The sequence below is a fragment of the Cottoperca gobio genome, chromosome 5 (genome assembly GCF_900634415.1).
Source record: "Cottoperca gobio chromosome 5, fCotGob3.1, whole genome shotgun sequence".
Taxonomy (NCBI): Eukaryota; Metazoa; Chordata; class Actinopteri; order Perciformes; family Bovichtidae; genus Cottoperca; species Cottoperca gobio.
The window spans coordinates 13,197,318-13,216,865 of NC_041359.1; the positions used below are offsets into that span (position 1 = coordinate 13,197,318).

Genomic DNA, 19,548 nt, shown 5'->3' on the forward strand with positions numbered 1-19,548 from the left:
ACAGGCTCCTCTTATTATTTGGTTGTATCTGTTTTGTCTCCTTATGCCCTGCTCTGCCACAGTTTTAGAGTAGCAGTGCTATAATACTTACAGTACATTTGAAAACCTAATATATTTTCAAATAAAAGTATTTTAGTACATCCTCCCATGGAAAAGTTAAAAACTATATTGATGAAAATAGTAATATCAATATCAATTGAGCGGTTTTAGATTGTTAGAAACTGTGATGAGCATTTCTAACAATCTTAAGCCATTTTATGGACTAAAGATTAAATTTGAAGACTATTAATTTATTCAGTAATGGATCCAATATATATCTGTTAATTCCAAATTTGAAGATTAGAGAAGTAGCATTGTCACCAACATTTCAATATCTGTTAGCGCATGTATTTCAGTAGCATTTGGTTCTAATGTTGCTATAATAAACAATGTATTTTTATTACTTCAGCTCACAAAAAAGATGGTTTGTACACAGAATAATCCCGCAGAAGTAATTCACATGTCAACAGGAACATTATCGATGCAACCACTGTGACGTAGTATACCCTATTTATCTTTTGTATACACCCCAGTGTTCTGACATGAATCAAGGCCCTGTCTGAAAGCATCACATAATATCTTTGTAGCTACCAAAGTGCATGTTGTTTCAGCACATGTTGATATTGTACATGCAGATAGGGTTCTGATTAAAAACAATTCTTTCCTATGATCCACAAATTGAAGGAAGTGACAGATAATACTGTCTATACTCACTAAAGACTCACGTAGTTGTTTGGGGCCTATACTTGAGTGTTTACTTAGATGTGCATGGAGTTGAAAGCTGTCAGACCTCTGACGGTAAACTTATTATTTTCATCATTCACTTCCATATGTTTTGTGTCAGCAGTCTGTGGGCCGGTGTCCAATTCTTCAACGACATGTTGTCTTGTTGCATGTAGTTTGTTTTGACCTCTTGTTTACTTTCTGTGTTCATAATATCTTAACCTGCTGTGGTCGCTCTAAACGCCACTGTTTTTCTGTTTCTTTTGGATGTGTCGTTTTGTTGTGAGTTTTACACTGCAATGCTCGTGTTGAAACAGCCTCATCATGCAGAGTTTGACTCTCCATTGCGTTTGGGACCATGCTTTCCCCATCCTGTGCTCTATGTGTGTGTCCCATTCAGAGTCTGTGTGGATATTGTCCCAGACAGTGCTCTGGTACCTTACAGAAGTTTTTAAACCTCCTGATTTGGATCTCTCAGATCTAACTTCCTTCCTTCTTACTGACCTCGTCCACCAGATTTCTTCAAACTTGCATGTGATATTCTCCCTTAATTTTTTCTGTGAGCATTCCATTAATTAACGTGGCTTGTTTCTAGGTATACAGCACATTGGACTAAAGCGTATACTTACAACGAGCGTTTGTGTTGCTTTGGTATTTGTTTTTCTTGAAATGTATGATTTTGTTCCTCACGGCTTTTCTTAGTGCACGCTAAAATTGAGTGACTTGTGAACTGTAGTCGTCTTGTGAAAGCAGAACACAGACTGCAGTTGCTTTTCCTCTTGTTGCTCCTTCACCTTCTCCTCTTTCTTCACCTCTTCTATCCTCAATTGAGAGGTTCTTTCCTTCCCCTCTGTTCCTTCTCTCCTCCACTTCCCTCTTTTCTCTCATCCCGAGGGTCCCTCCCACCCTTCCATTTTGTCCCTTGCGTCATCTCTCATTGGTGTTCTTCTCTTTCGTCCCCTTTGTTTTCTACGACAGATCCGCGTTGTGAATGCATTCCGTAGCTCCCTCTATGAAGGCCTGGAAAAACCAGACTCCAGATCATCCATCCACAACTTCATGACACACCCCGAGTTTAGGATAGAAGACTCCACGCCCAACATCCCCCTCATCGACGACACAGACGATGACTCTGCTCGGAGGAGGGGGAAGTACTCCAGCCAACCTTCGTCCCCCAACAAGAATAACAACGCCATCGACAGCGGCATCAACCTCACCATCGACACCAGTAAATCAGCCGCCTCCTCCGGCCCCGCCAGCCCTCTTCACAGCTTGGAAACAAGCCTCTAACCCTGATCCTAACCTCAGCTCTAACCTCTAATGTCGTTTCCTTGCAGTCTGGGGGCAACTTCTCCAATTCCTCCAGACCTTTAACTGCAACGCTACACCTTGTCATCCCCAAAATTTCACCCAGCCCACTCCCCCCTTTCCCCTCAACCCCCATTTCCTCACCTACAGGACAGGTCCTGTGGCGAAATCTAAACCCCCACCCCTCCCTTAACCTTGAGATCTTAAATCTCTCAGCTCCTCTCGAAATGGGGGAGAATCTAAAGTAATATGGCAAGGCGAAAAGAAAAACAAACTTATCATGCAATCAAAAAAGCGCAACAAAGCCAGAAAACCTACACAGCCATCCTGCTTTTGTGGTCGTATGTGTACGGTGGCAGCGGCGGTGGTGTGTATGACTATGCGTGTTAGCATGTACTGTATAAGCGTGCCGCTGACTGCACATATGTATGAACTGTGTCTTTAGTGGCACCGGGAGGAGGACGATTAGGAGGGAGACACTGCTGAGGAGCAAAAATCACAAAACAGAACAGACTCTAAACTCCCCTTACACACTCTCCTCAACAATAACATTGTCAATACTGATAATAGTTTAAATTAAATTCAAAAACATTGTTATTATTATGATTCTGATTCTGATTATTATTGTTATTATTATTGTTGCTCCTGCATGAATGTACATTGCCCAAGTTTTATTTAAAAGGGTTTTAATTTTATTGGAGTTCTTTGGTTCTGATGGGCTAGGCCTCGCGGCGGACTACTATTTTAAAGACGGCTTCTCTGAGTGCAAAGTTCCCTCTTCTGTGTGGCATGAACTTGTACCCGACTGTAAAAATTTATTTCATCCATAAACAGAAATGTGTAACGAGGTGGTAGGGCTCAACTTGCACAGTAGTTTTGCACCTGTAGGAAAAGAGGAACGCAAAATAATAATGATGATGATAGCATTTATGGGATATATTCTATAAATATAAATACATATAAATATATTTAGAGAGAGTTTATCTTTGTTTGTCGGCATGTTGCCTTGTTCCTGCTTCAATGGCTCAAAAATACTTTGACTTATTTATGTCTTAAAGAGAATGTAATTTGTTTACAACCTCGTAGAGATAAAATTCCTGGTTTCTAGAAGGAGAGAGGAGAAGCTGAAGCTCAGAAGGACCAGAGCTGTGTTGGTGTGTTATTACTGAAAAACCATGTGCTGGAATTTGCCTGCTATCTTTTCAAATATTGTAGATATTTTTAGAGGATTAACAAACAAAAAGAAACCAAAATATAATGGGATACGTAGTCGATGTGGAATCTTAGTATTACTCTATATGATTGTTGGGATCAAGTAGGAGTGGCTTGCCTTTTCTAAACGGAGGCCTCCTTTTTGTGACAGAGGGGGAATATTTAATTCTTTTTTTCACTTCTTATCTCTTTTTTTTATTGTGTTTTTCTTCTGTGCTTCAGCGCTGGCCTGGGGTCAGGGCTCGAGTCAAAGGCTGATATCAGGACCTTTTACAGTGAACTGTCTTCTAGATAAACCTGCTTGTTCAAAGGACTTGATGTTTTAAAAATACATGTGACCATCAAAAAGGCTGCAATCGAGTCATTAGAAGTCTGCAGAGTTATATTTGGCTTATCTGTGCCGTATGGAAATCCGACCTTTTGTTTTTGTTAGAAAATTTGGAATATATTGTGTTGTTTATTTTACTTTATTTTATTTTGATTCCTTTTTGGCTTTAAGGATTTCCGTTTCCTCTGGCAGAGTGACACATGCAGCCCCACAAAGCTGTTGGCATTTTTAACATCTAAAAAAGAAAAAAAAAGGAAAACTGACACACAAAAAAAACCAACTTACAACAAACATGGAATGTTGCTTTGACTCTTTTTCTATATATAAAAAAAAGTCGATCCTTTTCTGCACTATCTGGTTATGAATGAAAACTTCTGTGCTGTAATTCTAGATGTGCTTTTGTGTGTTTTAACCAAGCTTGTCTTCCTGCCGTCACAGAATATACAGTACTCTAGCATCTCAACTGTACTCACTAGTTGTAAACTATTTATTGTGCTTTGACCAATCAGACATTACAGAGAGAAGTTACATTCAGAAGACACATTTACCCAGTCTTATTGCACTCAGAAGGACAAGGCCACTTAACTAGCCTGTACTATTGTTATTTATATTACTAACCGAAGTCATTGGCAAGCATGACGTGAAAGGCTCATTATGCAACTTGAAAAAATTGACGATTTTTCTACTTAAAAAATAAATCCTATACACTACTTCAGTATATACAATCATTTATCCGAGCAGTTCTTTCTTTTTTTCCTTTTTTCTATCCTCCTCTGTCATTTCCAAGTCGATCCGTCTATCTGGAGAGGGTGCACAAGCTTTACCAGTCTGCTCAGGCGTGTTGAAAAAGTAACATTGACCATTTGAATAAAATCTGTCTTATTTAAGTTGGGGGAAAAAAACAGTCTGGATTCTGATATTCTGTTTAGAAGCTGTTGATTTATTTTGTTTCCTTTCCAATGTTTTGACTTGACAATTTATTTGTTTATTTGTCTGTAAAAAAATTAAAACAATAAACAAAACAAAAAAAACGGCAACAACAGCATTTTCAATAAAAAAAAAAAAAAAAAGACTAAAGCCAACATTCTCCAACCACTTTTACATCCAGGAGGACATTCAGCTTTAAGAGGATGCAAAGATGATAAGTTTAAAAATAATCTTTGTAAATACAGCAATGAGTCCACTGAGGACAGAAACTTCATGCGGACTGGTGTGAAAACAGGAACTCTTCCTGACTACGTCTACCATCATGCACCACAACGACTCATACTGCCGACACAGCTGTTTGGCTGTATGTAATCAATCACTGCTCCTGTCAGAAACACTTCAAAACATCATGATTACATCCAAGTGATAACACGTGTTGTAACAACCAATAATTTTATGTCGATGATGACACCGACGATGATGATGCCGATGATATCAATGATACTTCTTGCAATATACTCTCACCTGCCTCGATGTACTGTATTTAGCAGCATGCAGTTTGTGGAACAAAGAAAAAGAGAAATGCCAACAGATAACCTTTTGGCATACTTAGCCATTATTGGGTAAGTGATTTAAGTGTTCATCTTGTTTTTATGATATTTTTTTTATCTATACAATAATTGTAAATAAAGAACTCAATGTCTTTGTTCATTTAATACTATGCAAAAAGTCATGCTTTTCTGATTGTTACCCACCCTTAATCCTAGAGTGTGTTGCTGGAATGTTTGTGGTCTCAAAAGTCAGTGAAAACAATGTGATGTAAATTATTTTCTAGCTTGATGAAAAGTTAAATGATGATGAAAATTATACCATCAGGACGATGACAATAATGGTGGTGACAGTTATGATGATGATGATAATGATGATGATGATGATGATGATGAACTGTGACTCTTGCTGCTTGACTGTCCCATTTACCACACTCCTGACAGGAGCGCAAGTGAAATCCATAATAAAAACAAAAAAACGAAAAATCACTTAATAAATCTCCCAGAGCAGCATGACCCAGCATGGTGTGTCCTGGCCCCGTGTGACATGTCCTGTTCTGATTCGTTGTGCCTCATCTTTCAGTGTCCACTTTGAATGTTTTTCCATTTCCATTGGTTTGTTTCAAAAGGTTCTGCTCATTGCGAATGTTTGGGCTTTTCAGTGCGTATGCCAATAGAAGCTCTTTAAACCAGAAGGTCACAAACTTTTAACTTTGTGACCCCTTCACATGAAGCAACATTGGGGCATCCTGTTGTCCAAGAGGTTTAAGGCGATGACCATGTAAAGTAATTGCAGCGTCACTGGTTGAAGTCTGGCTGAGGACTTTAGTTGCTTATCATTCCCATCTCCTTCACTCTGTCTGTACTGTCTACTCTCCAAACAGGCTTAAAAAAAAGTTTGTTCCAGCAGAGTGTGAATTTGAGATTGAAAGAGTACAGTGCTGATGATTAACACTATAGTTTATTTCATAAGAAAACAAGATAATGACTAAAGTCTGCAGCCATGCAAATGTTTCTATGCGACTGCACTTAGGCACAGTGGTGCATTGAGCTAAATGCAATGACGATGCTGATATTTTCCGCGCATAATGTTTACCATGGTCACCTTAGTTTAGCTGTTAGCATGCTAACATTTGATAATTGGCAGTAAACTCAAAGTACAGCTGAGGCTGATTGGAATTAGTTTTGCTTTGTTATGGATTTGCAGGTATTTGGCCATTAAAAAAGATTCAAAGTTACAAATTAAAATGTTGACCTAAAGATGGCACTAGATGAAAATTCAGAGGATCACCAAAGTCAGTTGTATTAGTCCTCCGGGAACCATAATAGTCTGTACTCACATGACAATCCATCCAATAATTGTAATTAGACCAAAGTGGTGGACTGACTGATATACATTGCCATCACAAGAGTCACGCTGCATGGCATAAGAAAAAACAAGATTAGAAAAATATATATGTATAATTTTATGCTGCATGGCCATGTTTTTCTCTGGATTGTTCCTCTTAATCATTTCACAAACAGTCTGATCTGTTCAGTGATTGAGGGCATTTCAGCAGTGGTAATGAGTGAAGGGCAAGCTATTGTTTACATATTTACAATTTACCTGATTTATTTGACCACCGCCTTAAACAACTATGTCCTTTGAATATGTTGCTTTTATAATGCTGCGCATCTCACTATAATGGTTATATTTAACGTTGTGATCATCACACTCCTGAAGTCGCTACATACCGCACTATACTTCAGATTTTACGCTTAAAGCTTCTCTGGGAATGTGCTGATGCCTGCAGCATTGGGATTGATCCCATCCCATTTTAATTCTTCTTTGCATTCAATTTAAAATGGTGTCTCTGCCTGACAGTATCGGTATGATTTTACACTTGAGTGTGTCGACAAGCCCAAACTGTTTGACAATGAGAGAGAGAGAGAGAGATGGATAGCAACCATGTGCCAACCCAGCATCCTCTATCATGAGAGAACAGTTTAGTCTGTAAAGACATGATTACTGAATATCTGAGTGATAGACGAGGCTTGATGTGTAATAGAAAGGTCATAGAAGACGCTTATCTAAATGTCTGTGTCCACTGGAGGGCAGTATTTCACTAAAGATAACCGAAGATGCCACTTTATCCCTGATCAGCCATGTAAAGATCTGTCTCTTAGTGAGCATAAATGTTCCTACATTATAAGTGAGTGGTGCAAAGCAAACAGACGAGGCATGGGAATAAGAAATCCTGAGCATCATTTAGTCTCCAGAACTTCATTAGGTTGAACATCAGTGTTGTTGAGGACACTGTCCGTGTGCTCATGCTTTACCCTTCAGTGTTTGTCTCAAGTTGTTATGAGGACGTTTGACAAGTTGAAGAGCTTAACAGGAAATGTGTCTCAATTTTATACTTCATTGAAAAAAACAGTTGAACACAATATTAGTCAAGTTCAAAACTTTACAAACAATTTGAAATTATTATGATCACTTTCTAGATTTGGTGTTAGCTGCTCGTTAACACAAACAAAAGACAGCAACATCAGCATTTCTTTTAAGTAAATAAATAGATCAATTTACGTCCAACAGCTAGTCCAAATATCCGTCTATTTAAACGCTCCACTATGTTCAACGGCTTGTTGCTAACTCTGTCTGTCTGTCATTTGTTAGTACATCTGTGCTTTCACCTGCCAAAGATATTTAAAAACTTTAAGGTGTCGCAGTCTACCGTACGATGTGTTTATTGCCCATTTAATTTCTTTTTTTATAAAGACAACACACATGTATCAACCTTTGTGTCAATGTGCCAGTGTTAGCTAGCTGGCTAATTTTCAAATGCAGTTCTAAAATAGGTTTCCCCTGACTGACTGTATGCTTGATAGTGATCAAGGTTGACATAATTAACATGCAGGCTATTTATTCCCATTAGTGCCATCAGTACAAAGTAAGATGTGGATTATTAATTGACCGTCACCTGGTAGAACACAGAGAAGAAACAGATCAGAACATTGTTAATGAGGCACGAGAAAACAGGGTCAGTCATGTTGAATGGTGTCTGTCTGCAGGTCGATAGATGTCAATGATTACTCTTCACTGGTTTGACCCTCATCACCAAAATTAAGTATGTGTGTGTGTGTGTGTGTGTGTGTGTGTGTGTGTGTGTGTGTGTGTGTGTGTGTGTGTGTGCAGATAACTAGGATGATCCCAATAAAAAGTGATGTATGCATTTCTGTTAGTAAAGTGACTCTACATCTAACGAGTGGATGATGATGTGTTCTTTTAGACAAAAACTGCAAAGTGTTTAGAAAGAATGGACTACACAATGTGTTTGTCTGCTCTAACAGCAGCAAATGTGACTCCACCCGCGAGCTAGCTGGTTGCAGTGGTAACCTAACTCGCCGTTACTTAATGCCAAGGAGCACATAGCTAACTTACTACACTTTGTGAGGCTACAGGTGGTAAAATAAGCCTGTTTCACAATAGCACACCTACTGTGAAGCATGTTCCCACTGAGCCGGCTCTGCGTGGTGCTATGTCAGGAAACTATTAAGAAATGGCAGAAAACCATAAAGCATCATCATGTTTTTTTAAATGTGATTTGGGTGAACTGACCCTTTACACCAGTTGCATAACAGGTGTAGAAGTAGACATTTAGCTACAAATATTAAATGAGATGCTACTGTTACTTACCAGAGGTACAATACATGTATGATGAATAGTGTCTCCAAGGTTTAGTGTGATAAGAAGAACAATACAAATTCAGAGATTTCAGTACAGTATCATTAACCCTGCATGAGCTTTAGCATTAGCCTGGTGGTGTGTAATAGCATCAGCATGCGCGGCAGTGCCTGCTGGGGTGGCACAGCCTTTGAATATAGAGTGGGCTCCCACAGCTCGGAAGATTAGCGCCCGAGTGCATTCAAGTCCATGTGCGAGGGCCGATTTCCAGGAAGAATAGCCCTTTATTGGGCCTCAAGTTGAATCCTGCTGCTTCCCTTTGGCCCAATAGAAGGCTGCAGTAACTGACAGTCCTTTACAATCAGCCAACACTGGTGGAGGTTTTGGGGCTCTCATTCTTTTTTTTCACTCTTTTTCTCCAAAAGGATTGATTTTGAAATTACTCTTTCTCTGCCCGGTGTGTGTATGGGTTGGTATATTTGTGTGCATTCGTCCGTATATGTGGGTTTGTGTGTATGTCTCTCACACACAGAGAGAAAGACATGCACACGTGCACATGTTTGAATGCCAGTCTTGGCAATTGTCTTAATGGGATAAGGGGAGACTATGGTTCCTGTCGGGGGGATGGGACTGTGGGAAGGACATGGGAAAACACGCACACGTTGCATTCATGGCACTAACAGCTATGTTGTCGGTTGATTCAAAGCAAAGGTGATGTGGTGATTTTTTATCTCCCAAAATACACCTCAGGGCTGTAAATACTCTGCACACTAGCCAAAAGAGATATGACACACCTTTCGGCAGGACTGAGACTTTCTTTTGCAAAAAGAGTTATGACTCATATGCTCAGTGTTAGACTGCATTCATAGTTTTGAACTTTTACATCTTTTTGTTTACGTTGGTTATTTCACACAGTGCAAAACTTCAGGTCATTTAAGGAGAATGAAAGAAGTGACATTGTAGATCACTGTTGAAGGGGTTTGTGGGGGTGTTGCAATGAAGAGTTCTGGCCAGTAGGGGTCATCTGCAGCATAATATTCATAAAGTCCATCATGCTAACAAGCTTTCTAGGGTATCTCTGCTCATCCCAACCTTTTTTGCTTGTGATCCATTAAAAGAACATCTAGTTGCAACCTTTTATCACAATGTATAGCTTTATTGTGCATACAGATTGTAAGCATTTCTACCAGAGAGTGAGTTTTCTTTTTTAGAGGGATTTATTTGAAGGAGGCACTAAAGAGAAGAAACTATCCTTACTCAAAAGACTTGATGAAAAGCAAATGAAGTTGAAAATGGTTAGTTGTAGTGTGACATGAATTAAGTATGACATTTCTGCTACATGATAACAGGTGGTTGAAAATGGGGGTTTGTAACCCCTGTGTCCTCCCTGATAAGGAACACTGGAGTGGTGTTTGACATCACTTGTGAACTGTGGGGAACACTAATGGTGAAACAGCAAAGACATCAACATCAACTGTCTGTGAACACCAGACCAAAACCATCGAAGGAGAAGAGGTCAGGTAATCTTCCAGGAGTCAGTGTGGACGGTCAGAGAAAAATCAAGAAGGCAAATCAATCTGCTAATGAAGGTCATAGCAAGTATCTCAAAACTTCTGCATAACCTATTGATGCATGAATAGTCAACAAAAGAAAAGTATTGGCCAAAATGCTCACTGATAAACTGTCCAGGAGTTTCTGTTATGGGTTAAAACTTATGATTCATTTTATTACACATGTAAATGTTGTAGTTTCTAAAGTAAACATATCGGGGTTTTTTTTATGTCTGACCAGAAGCTCAATATTTCTTTATTTGTCATTTACAATGATATAAAACGCATATGACATAAAGCAGCAAGTCCACACATTTGTAAAGCTGGAACCAGCAAATATTTGTACATTTAGATGAATGATTAATTATTCATCAAAATAGATTTTTCTATCTATGATTTTATTGATAAATCGACTGGTCATCTGAGTAAGAATACAAGATCATCAAGAGCATCAGTCGTTTCAGCAAATTCACAATTCTGACCAGACTTCTAGGATTTAATGAGAGAAATAGTAATAAGACTGAAATGAAAACCTCTTGTGCCTCTTGTGATGACACATGATTTAAACAGTAGTGGTGTAAACAATTTAGTTATTTAAGATGAACTAAGATGCATATCCTGGAACACACACATTCACAAAGTCATACACCATAGAATAACACACACACACACACACACACACATGTTGGCTTGCATGCCTTCACGCCCAGAGACACAATCACACTCAATCCTCCGGTGACAGCAGATGGACAGGTACGTGATTACAGTTCCACTTCTAAACCTCACAGGTATGATAGCCCCCATTCCCCCGCTCATTGTGTCGATGCTGAGATGTCAGACAGCGATAAGTGAAATGACAAATTCAGAGGAAGATGTGGGGATGTCGTATATCCACGACATTTGATGAGCTGGGGAGGTGGATGGATGACGGAGAGAGAGAGAGAGATCAGCAGCAGCCATTATTTGTATAATATCTCCAGTTTGTCTTCATCACCCACGGTCCATTGCACTCCAGGATGTTCTAATAGCTCGTGCCTCAAAAGACTGTCTGGCAGTTGAGCATGGAGACAGATGGAACTAAAAATAGCTGAATGTATAATTGCACTTCAGGTTTAATATTATCAGTCTCCCATGAGAAGACTACAAGGTGAAGGGCTTGAAGGAAATTATTACTTTCGTGCTCGTCAAGGCAGAGACTGTGAGTGAAAATGACAGTAATCAGTACTCACACTTTTGTCTGCATTTGACATTTCTGTGAGAAAAATGGACTCACAGAATGGAATATTTAAAATATTAACTTTTTGTGACTGAATGTCAATTTTCATGGGACACCTAAGAACTCATCTATTCTGCTCTCTCAACCCACTTCACCAATCCATGTATTGTTTTACTTTATTATGTTTACTGCTCTGTTTCCATTCGATTAATGCTAAGTATCTGTTTTGTATTGTGCCTTTAACACCGGTGATTCGGTCAACAGGTCCTCCAAACTATGTTCAGGCCATTTGTCATTGACTTTCAAAACGACCTATATTATGACCCATATTAACATTTCTGATTTGTTGTCCCTTCCATATGACCTTTACAAAATGGTTATATGACTGCATGGAAGGCATGATCTGGTTTAGGCACAAACATAACTTGGTTATGGTGAGAAAACAATTGTGTTACAGTACAAACAAGACTCTGGGTCTACAGCCAGCGGAAAGGAGAGATGACGGGAAATGAGGGATAGAGATATGCAACCAGCCGGATCAGAACCGAGGATCTTGCAGTTAAAAGTTCAATGTGTAGTTCTGAGCCACCTGCTCCAAATAAATAGGGCACAGGATTTCACCTCTAAACTGGGTCCTTACAATCTCTAATGTTTACATTTTAGTTGTAGTAGTTTGGAATATTTGTTGCATTCTAATTTATTCTTTATATTGTGTAATATATTTACTCCTGTGTGAGGCCTGTCAGTCAGTCAGCAGGGCAAGAAAGCGTTGACCAAAATTTAACCAAACTGCTGAAACTCTGAGAGCCGGTCAAAAAACACAGCTGTCATATAATCTTCACGTGGAACTGATCCCTCTGTGTTTACTGGGCACTGATGTTAGCCGGAGGCTGTAGTCCGTGTAACGCTAGGTTTGTTTATTGGACTAAATCCAAAATGCCAGAAACTAGAAAACGACCCGCATATTTGCCTTGTCTTCCCGGGGGCGGCGCAGCCAGAGGAGCAGCCCGCCGGGGGAGGAGAGAGGTCGGCCGAGCCGGCACTCGACAGCGGCCTCCGTCAGACGGAGCCTCAGTCAGCAGCCGAAGAGACTCGAGCTCAGCCAGAACAAGCTCCAGCCCTGCAGTCACAGCGGGATGGTGGAAATGTGTAACATGTGTAACAGCATCAGGGAGTTTGCAGTTCTCCGGTCCTGTGGCTGAACTCGAGCTAACTGCTAACTGAAGCTACGCCATTTCCCGGGGCTGCCGACAGCTAAACACTCACAACACTTTCTACCACTTTGATTGTAATCCAATAAACAAACTATAAAACCAAAACGGAACATGACTGTAATATTTGCAAGCGAGTCAGGCAGCTGTGTTTCTTCTCCCTCTGTACTGAGGGCAGACTGAAGCTACACTGACTCACTATCACCTCTAGAGGAACAAGTGGTATTACAGACTGGACGGAGTGGAACTAGTCAGTTGATGCTAACTTCAGTAGATATCTCTGCAACACAACACAGAGACGTCTTTGACTTAACGTCAACACTGTTACCTCTTCACATTCTGTTGATAATGTCATTGTTTTAATGATTTAAGTTTAAATTCTGACATATCTTCTCTCTTTTTTGACCCCAAAGCCACAGGGGTGGACAAGTTGAAATGTTGACTACAGTAAGTGAATACAATTCATCCTGAGGGTAGCATGAATGCCTCTACCACATTTCATGGAAATCCATCCAAGAATTGTTGATACATTTGAATCAAAACCACAAAAGACAACCTCATGGTGGTGCGAGAGGAACCGTCAGGGATCACCAACTTAATTATGATGCAACCTCTGGGGACCATGAATGTATATCATTTCATGGTGATTCATCTGCTAGTTGAGACAAAGTTCCTGGACCCATCTGCTCAATCCATCCGTTCCATCCATCAAATGTTTCATCTGTCGGTCTAACACTACGCCCAAAAAACCTCAAGACAAAACACCACTCTTCAGCAAATATACTGAATAAAAAAACTAATTAATGAAGACTGATGAAGAGTGTGTGTGTGTGTGTGTGTGTTGCAATGTTGCATGTCTGAGTGATTGATTATTATTTCAGGAACTGATATCAGTTCATATATCACATATTTTACACTAAGCTGAAAAGTGTGCGCATGTATGGGTTCACTATAAAGGGTGCCGTGAATTGAAAAAGTTTGGCCACTGGTGTAATATATTTTGTATGATGCAGCTTTAAGTACAGAAATATATGTGCACAGGTTTGTATGTACTGTATGCAGAAGGCCCATACCTTTGCAATGTGCAGCAGTATGATTCAGCTTTTGTTTTGTTGTGTTTACCTCGTGTGCCACATCCAGAAGTAAGGTTTAGTCAGTGTGAAGATTCAGTTATTAGAGTCAGATACTTAATACTTTGTCAACAACTCAACAGAACAAGGCTTGACTCAGCCAAACCAAATGAGCAAATAACAAGCTCCCTCTGCAGCACTTAGTACATTTACTGCTCACGCTGCAGCATTTATTAACAGCTTTAGGCTTTGTTTAGTGTCAAGTACTCAGTTTTGTGAGACATAATATTATTTTCAAGACATTAATATAAAACTACATTTTTATTGAGAATATGCCAATGGGATTTTTGTATTACATATTACCTGTAGTACCTCTGCAAAGATGATATGTTTTCGGCTGTTTTGTTTGTTTGTCTGTCAGCAGGACTTTGGACAAACTACTGGCAAGATTTTAATGAAAGCTGGTGGAAGGGTGTAGCATTTGCCAAGCAAGAACCGATTACATTTTGGAGCGGAATTAAATCACGGGTAGGATCCACAATGTTGTGTAGAGGAGAGATTCAACACGTAAAGCGCTGTGTTGCTGCTTTGCATGCTGGTACACCAGCACCGTCTTAAATAGTATTAATATTCAGCATACCGATATCAGCCTTCTCAGCTCTGTTGGCATGTGTTGGTGTTGCTGGCAGGTCTCACTCACTACTGGGTGGCCTGGTTGGTAGCTACTCAACGCTCCCCTCTTGCCAAGCAGAGAAAGCTATTGAACTCAGTAAGGTGAGGTCAGAGTGTCTGTGTCTGTGTCTGTGCATGCCCACGCGATGTTTCTGACTCAAGCTTAATTATCACACACTCACACTATTATCTGATACTGTCACACTATTGTTGTAAATGTAAATACTACCTTTTGTTTGACACCAGACTAATTGTCGCATGGGGATAAAAGAAACGCTGAATTCAAGTGGCCTGAATGGATGCAGTGGATTGGCTGCAGTTCGTGTGTTGAACCTGAGTTTGGGATCTGTTGCGCTGGGCTCTTTGTCTTGCATTTCCCCTAGCTTCTTTTCTCCTCACTTTCCCTCGCAGTTTCTTTTTGTTGTTAGTGAAAATTGTGCATCAATGCAGTCTAAGGCTTTCTCAGTGAAGTGACCCGTGTTTAAATGTTCTGTGGGCGTTTTGTTGAATTGCTCAAACAAATTGCTGTTGATATGAAGATGTGGGGTGGTGTCTCTATTGAGTTGCATGTTTATACGCTCGGGGAAGTATTAGCAACGCATTGAATGGCAGATCTGGCTGAAATTATAACTTTTCGTCTTTTGTCAGTTCATTTGAGTTCTTCCTTTGAATGGGTTCAGCTCCAAACATGTCAAACATATCAAAAGCAGATCAGAGGAATTAATTCCACTCAAAAATCCTCTTATAGAATGAAGTTTAGCAAAAGTTCAATCAGATGACTATCTACATGGTTTATATTTGGGGTTTTTCTTTTTTGGTTTTGTCTCAAACATCTGACTGAGGGTGTTTTGCCAAGTTCTCTGTCAACCAATCATCTTGTTGCTGTGCAGCTTAAAATCTGTTCCCTTCTTCGCTGCTTCCAGCGTTAATTTCAGAGAGCGAGTGGGACAGCCCACTTACACCCCTCAAAGTACTGTATTTGTCCGCTTGGGGAAAAATATTTTTCTGTATTGTTATGTTTTTATTTCTCCGTGATTAACACACACACGCATCGATGTGGAGAGAGATGTCAGAATTTTGGGTCGCTGCAGTACAGCACCCTGAGTAGTTATGGGTTTGATGCCTTTGTGTTCTTCCGTGCGATGATAACATGGTGGGACTTAAAGGGAAACTTGCTGCTTTACAACCGGCTTTGTAACATTGCCATGTGGCTGGTACGTGCAAAGGAACGATGTTCGTCTTCCATGCACCTGGAGCTCCCCACTCATTTACCGCCAAGGCTCTGCCGGATGACTTTACTTTTTAATTTTGCCAAAATTTGAAATGCTTTCATCACTTACACTTTTGGTGACACTTCAACTGTCAACTGACACTTTAACTGATTTTTATTCTCAAACTGACACCTCAATACTTTCAGATGGTGCATGTCAAATGACAGTTCAACAGCTTACAAGGCGCACTCTTGAACTGTGGTCAGCACTTCCATGTCAACTGAAATTTCAATTACTTTTACCATTTACATGTCTGGTATCATTTTAATTGCTTTATCTCTAACTCTTCACCACTTACACATCAATTAACATTTTTATTGTATTCATCTATTTGGCTTCATTTGACATTTCAACTCCTTTCATACTTATATTTCAACTGACATGTCAAACCAGATCTCAAGTCTTCACCTCTCAAACAGCTCTTCTAACTTCCACTGTTCATTCACTTCAACTGCTTTCAGTGCTTACACTTCAACTGACAGTCTTTCAGTTCATGCAAACATTTATTTCAGGACTTCCACTTCAACTGACATTTCAAGCTCAATTTATTCCCTACATTTTCACAGACATTTAAACAGTACTGGCGTGAATATGTAATTGCGTCGGGAGACATAAAGCCAAAGAATGGTTCTGCCCATGATGTTTGTGCTTCTACCATAAGTGGTAACTGAACTGACACAATGACACATGAGGGAACAGATATAGTGGGTTGGCCAAAATAAATAACACACAATGGGTAACCAAGATGGACACCTACTAAAACTAAATACAAACAAAACTAACTAAAGCCCCCCCCCCCCCCCCCCCATGACATGGCAGGACATGGTTTGGCCCAATTGGCTGGTTCCAGGATTTAAGAGTCCTTAGCCCTAAGCCAAGCCTTTTGCTCCACCAGGGTGGGATCCCCCCAAACACCCACGGTCACTGAAAGACAAAGAAACAAATGATTGATATAACCACAACAATTGCCTGTGCAGCCCTACAGTGCTAACATGTGTGCACTTCACCTAAACAATGTCAGGTTAAAAGCAAATAAACAGATTCCAAATCAAATCACCTGATGCTGATTGTTTGGGTGCCTGAAGCCTAACTGTACACACACGTTCACCGTAATGACTGAAGGACATGCAGTGAATTTGTGGATACATTTCATTTCAACCTCTAATTCAGCTTTTTTGGGATTTCTATTTCTTCTGTTTTAGTTTTTCAAATACTTCAAATGTTTCAACTGCACATTTTCAGCAGCAACACACGTATATATAAAATGTTGTCTTTTCTCTTGATCTAACATGTGTCTTGGTTCTGTGTGAGATAATGTCTAAATGATAGTACCTGTAACATGTGTCTAATTACATATAACTATAGACTACGCCATGAACCCCAAGAAGTGGATTTGTGCATCTTCTGTTTTAAATCCAATGCAAATAATTGTAGAAGTAAAGCGTAGTAGAAGTAAGCGTGGTCTGTTCTTGTCCTCTTTTTCAGTTGCTGCTAATGTGGAATAATGAGCACTGAAAAACTGCTCGGAATCTAATAATTAAAAAACATTTAAGTTAAACAGTGCGTATTGCTGCTCAGGCTGTTGTTACAGTTTGTTGCAAAATTAGTAAGAAACAGAACGTTTCTGTGAAAAGAGCAAATGCATGAACCTATGCACATTTCAGTCTTGAGTGAACATAAATAGAGAGATTAAAACTTCACAAAACAATAAAAACAACAACAACAACCTCCCACTGTTATGTAACATTAAGTGAGAGATGCAGACAGACAGCTTTATCTGTTCACCTCTCACTCTCTTTGGTTTTTCATTACTTTCCGTTCTGTCTTTCTGCTTATGTTTGGTACTACTTATCCTTTCTGCATCTAACATACTACAGTTATTTCAATTCTCTGATTGTCTCTCTCATTCGCAGCACCTTGTAAAGGACTGATTGGTGTCCTAGCAACAGGTTTTTCTTTTTCCAGTATCCTAACTGGACAGCAAAGTGACTCTGTTCCTCCCGACTCGAACAACCAATGGCACATCTTTGTGGTCCCATAGGAGCAAGTTGGCCAATCATTTTGAAGCATCCTGCTTGTTCTGGAGTCAGTAAGCCAGACTGGTTGAAGAGAATGACCTGTAGACATCCTGTCAACAGACCATCCAGTGTTGGAGTGAAAGGTTTCCTGTTTCTAACACGTCTTCTGGAAGCAAACTTTCTCACATAGTACTCCACAACTCACTCTCGACCTCCCTAAAGGGTGAGAATGCAGTTAAGTTATTTTTGTGTACTCCTATCACCACAATCATTGCACTGCGGCTAAATGGAGCACGTTTTTTAAGGAATACATCTGACACTTCTTACCAATGATGCAAAAGAGCATGAAAACAGGAACATTAGCCTCTGAAGCAACCCTTTACCTGCAAGACATTTTAAAGTTTTAACCTCATCTTGCATTCCCGCTCTGATAATGTTGTACAGGGCAACATAAATAAAGGACTTGACTCTGCCTGCCTGAAAAGCACAGTGAGTGTTTGCCAGCCGCTTTGGGTGGCCATACTTTTTATGCAGGGCACTTCCTTTAAGCTTCTAATGGCGAGTGACCCTTGCGTGAAGGGATTCTTAGACACTAGGTCAGGCTTTTGGAGTCATGGAGTTCCTAGTGCACCGAGTCTATCACGCCTGGAAACCAGGCAATCAACTTGTGTATGCACAAACCCTATAAACTCTTTTTTTTAAGACCATAAGGAATACTTGCTCTTCAAGCAGCATTGGATTATTAAGACTGTATGATGGGCTGATTATTCATCCTTAGCCAGAGACAACAACAATCTAATGCTTTGAAATGAGGAAATCTGTTCATATTGTATGCCCGGGTGCAGAGTGACTTCCAGAGAGGACAAAGAGGTGTGAGTTGGTATGCTCAGAGCAAAGCTCCAGGACCAACTGCTTTGACAAAAGGAACCAGACTGTCGACCTCAATTCATAAATCGAACGGGTCACTGCCTCTTTGAAGATTGAGACTTGACTTCCTACAAGTCTTTAACCCAAAAACACCTCAGGTATTTATCCTTTTTCTGTGTGTAGATAGTTGTTTAATGTTATTTATGTGTTGTTATGTTCATGCAGGCCAGAGAGCCAGGATGATACCTATACTGACAAATGTTTATTTTTATATTTTTATTTTAAATGAACAAAAGTCGTTTTCAAAGAAATGTTTTTGGGACAAAGATCTCTTATCGGTAGAATTTTGACCAAAATCTGTACAGAGAGGGACATTTTACAGTTTTTACAACTTTTCTGTTGACTGGTGGACAACATCGTTTCCAAATGACCTCAAAATGATAATTCTAGTGATTTTATACAGCTGACGTATATGCTGCTACCGATATATCTGTGATAAAGTTTGCAGATGCTGATGTATCAGGCTCTAATACAGACTTGATATAAAGTTTCCCATATCATTATTTAGTCATATTGTTTTTAAGTATAAAAAGGAGACTTTCGCTCTGAAAACGGGTTAATCTAAAACAATAATAATTAAGATTTAAATGCAAACCTTCTTGTCTCACATGAATTCTAACTCAACATTAGTTAAAAGCAGACTTGAAGTGAAGGTGAACCTGTAATGGAAACTTTCAGTATTTTTCAAATAAAGTCTGATGTTGATAATTGTGAAAGTTCTGACGATGGGTAATACTAACTTTGCTAACTTTCCATTAACATCGTTGCAAATTCTGAACCCTCTGTTTTAGCTAAGTGGATAGTGCTGTATTTGCCAACTTGCCAACTAACCAAACTAACTGCCTATTCATCTGCCCACACCAC

The 19,548-nt window shown here is 39.7% G+C and overlaps 1 protein-coding gene across 8 annotated transcripts in view; it reads left to right on the forward strand.

Moving 5' to 3' along the window:
- atp2b2 (ATPase plasma membrane Ca2+ transporting 2) overlaps positions 1 to 4,742 on the forward strand; it is an 80,907-nt gene extending 76,165 nt beyond the window's left edge. For 6 of the 8 annotated variants that reach the window (XM_029431804.1, XM_029431806.1, XM_029431809.1 and 3 more), the window contains one exon: positions 1,741 to 4,742. In XM_029431804.1, coding sequence (XP_029287664.1) covers positions 1,741 to 2,052 — 312 coding nt within the window. In that variant the 3' untranslated portion in view covers positions 2,053 to 4,742. The remainder of the gene's footprint in view (positions 1 to 1,740) is intronic. The other 2 variants (XM_029431811.1, XM_029431808.1) reach the window with 1 other exon arrangement.
- The last annotated feature ends 14,806 nt before the right edge of the window (positions 4,743 to 19,548 follow it).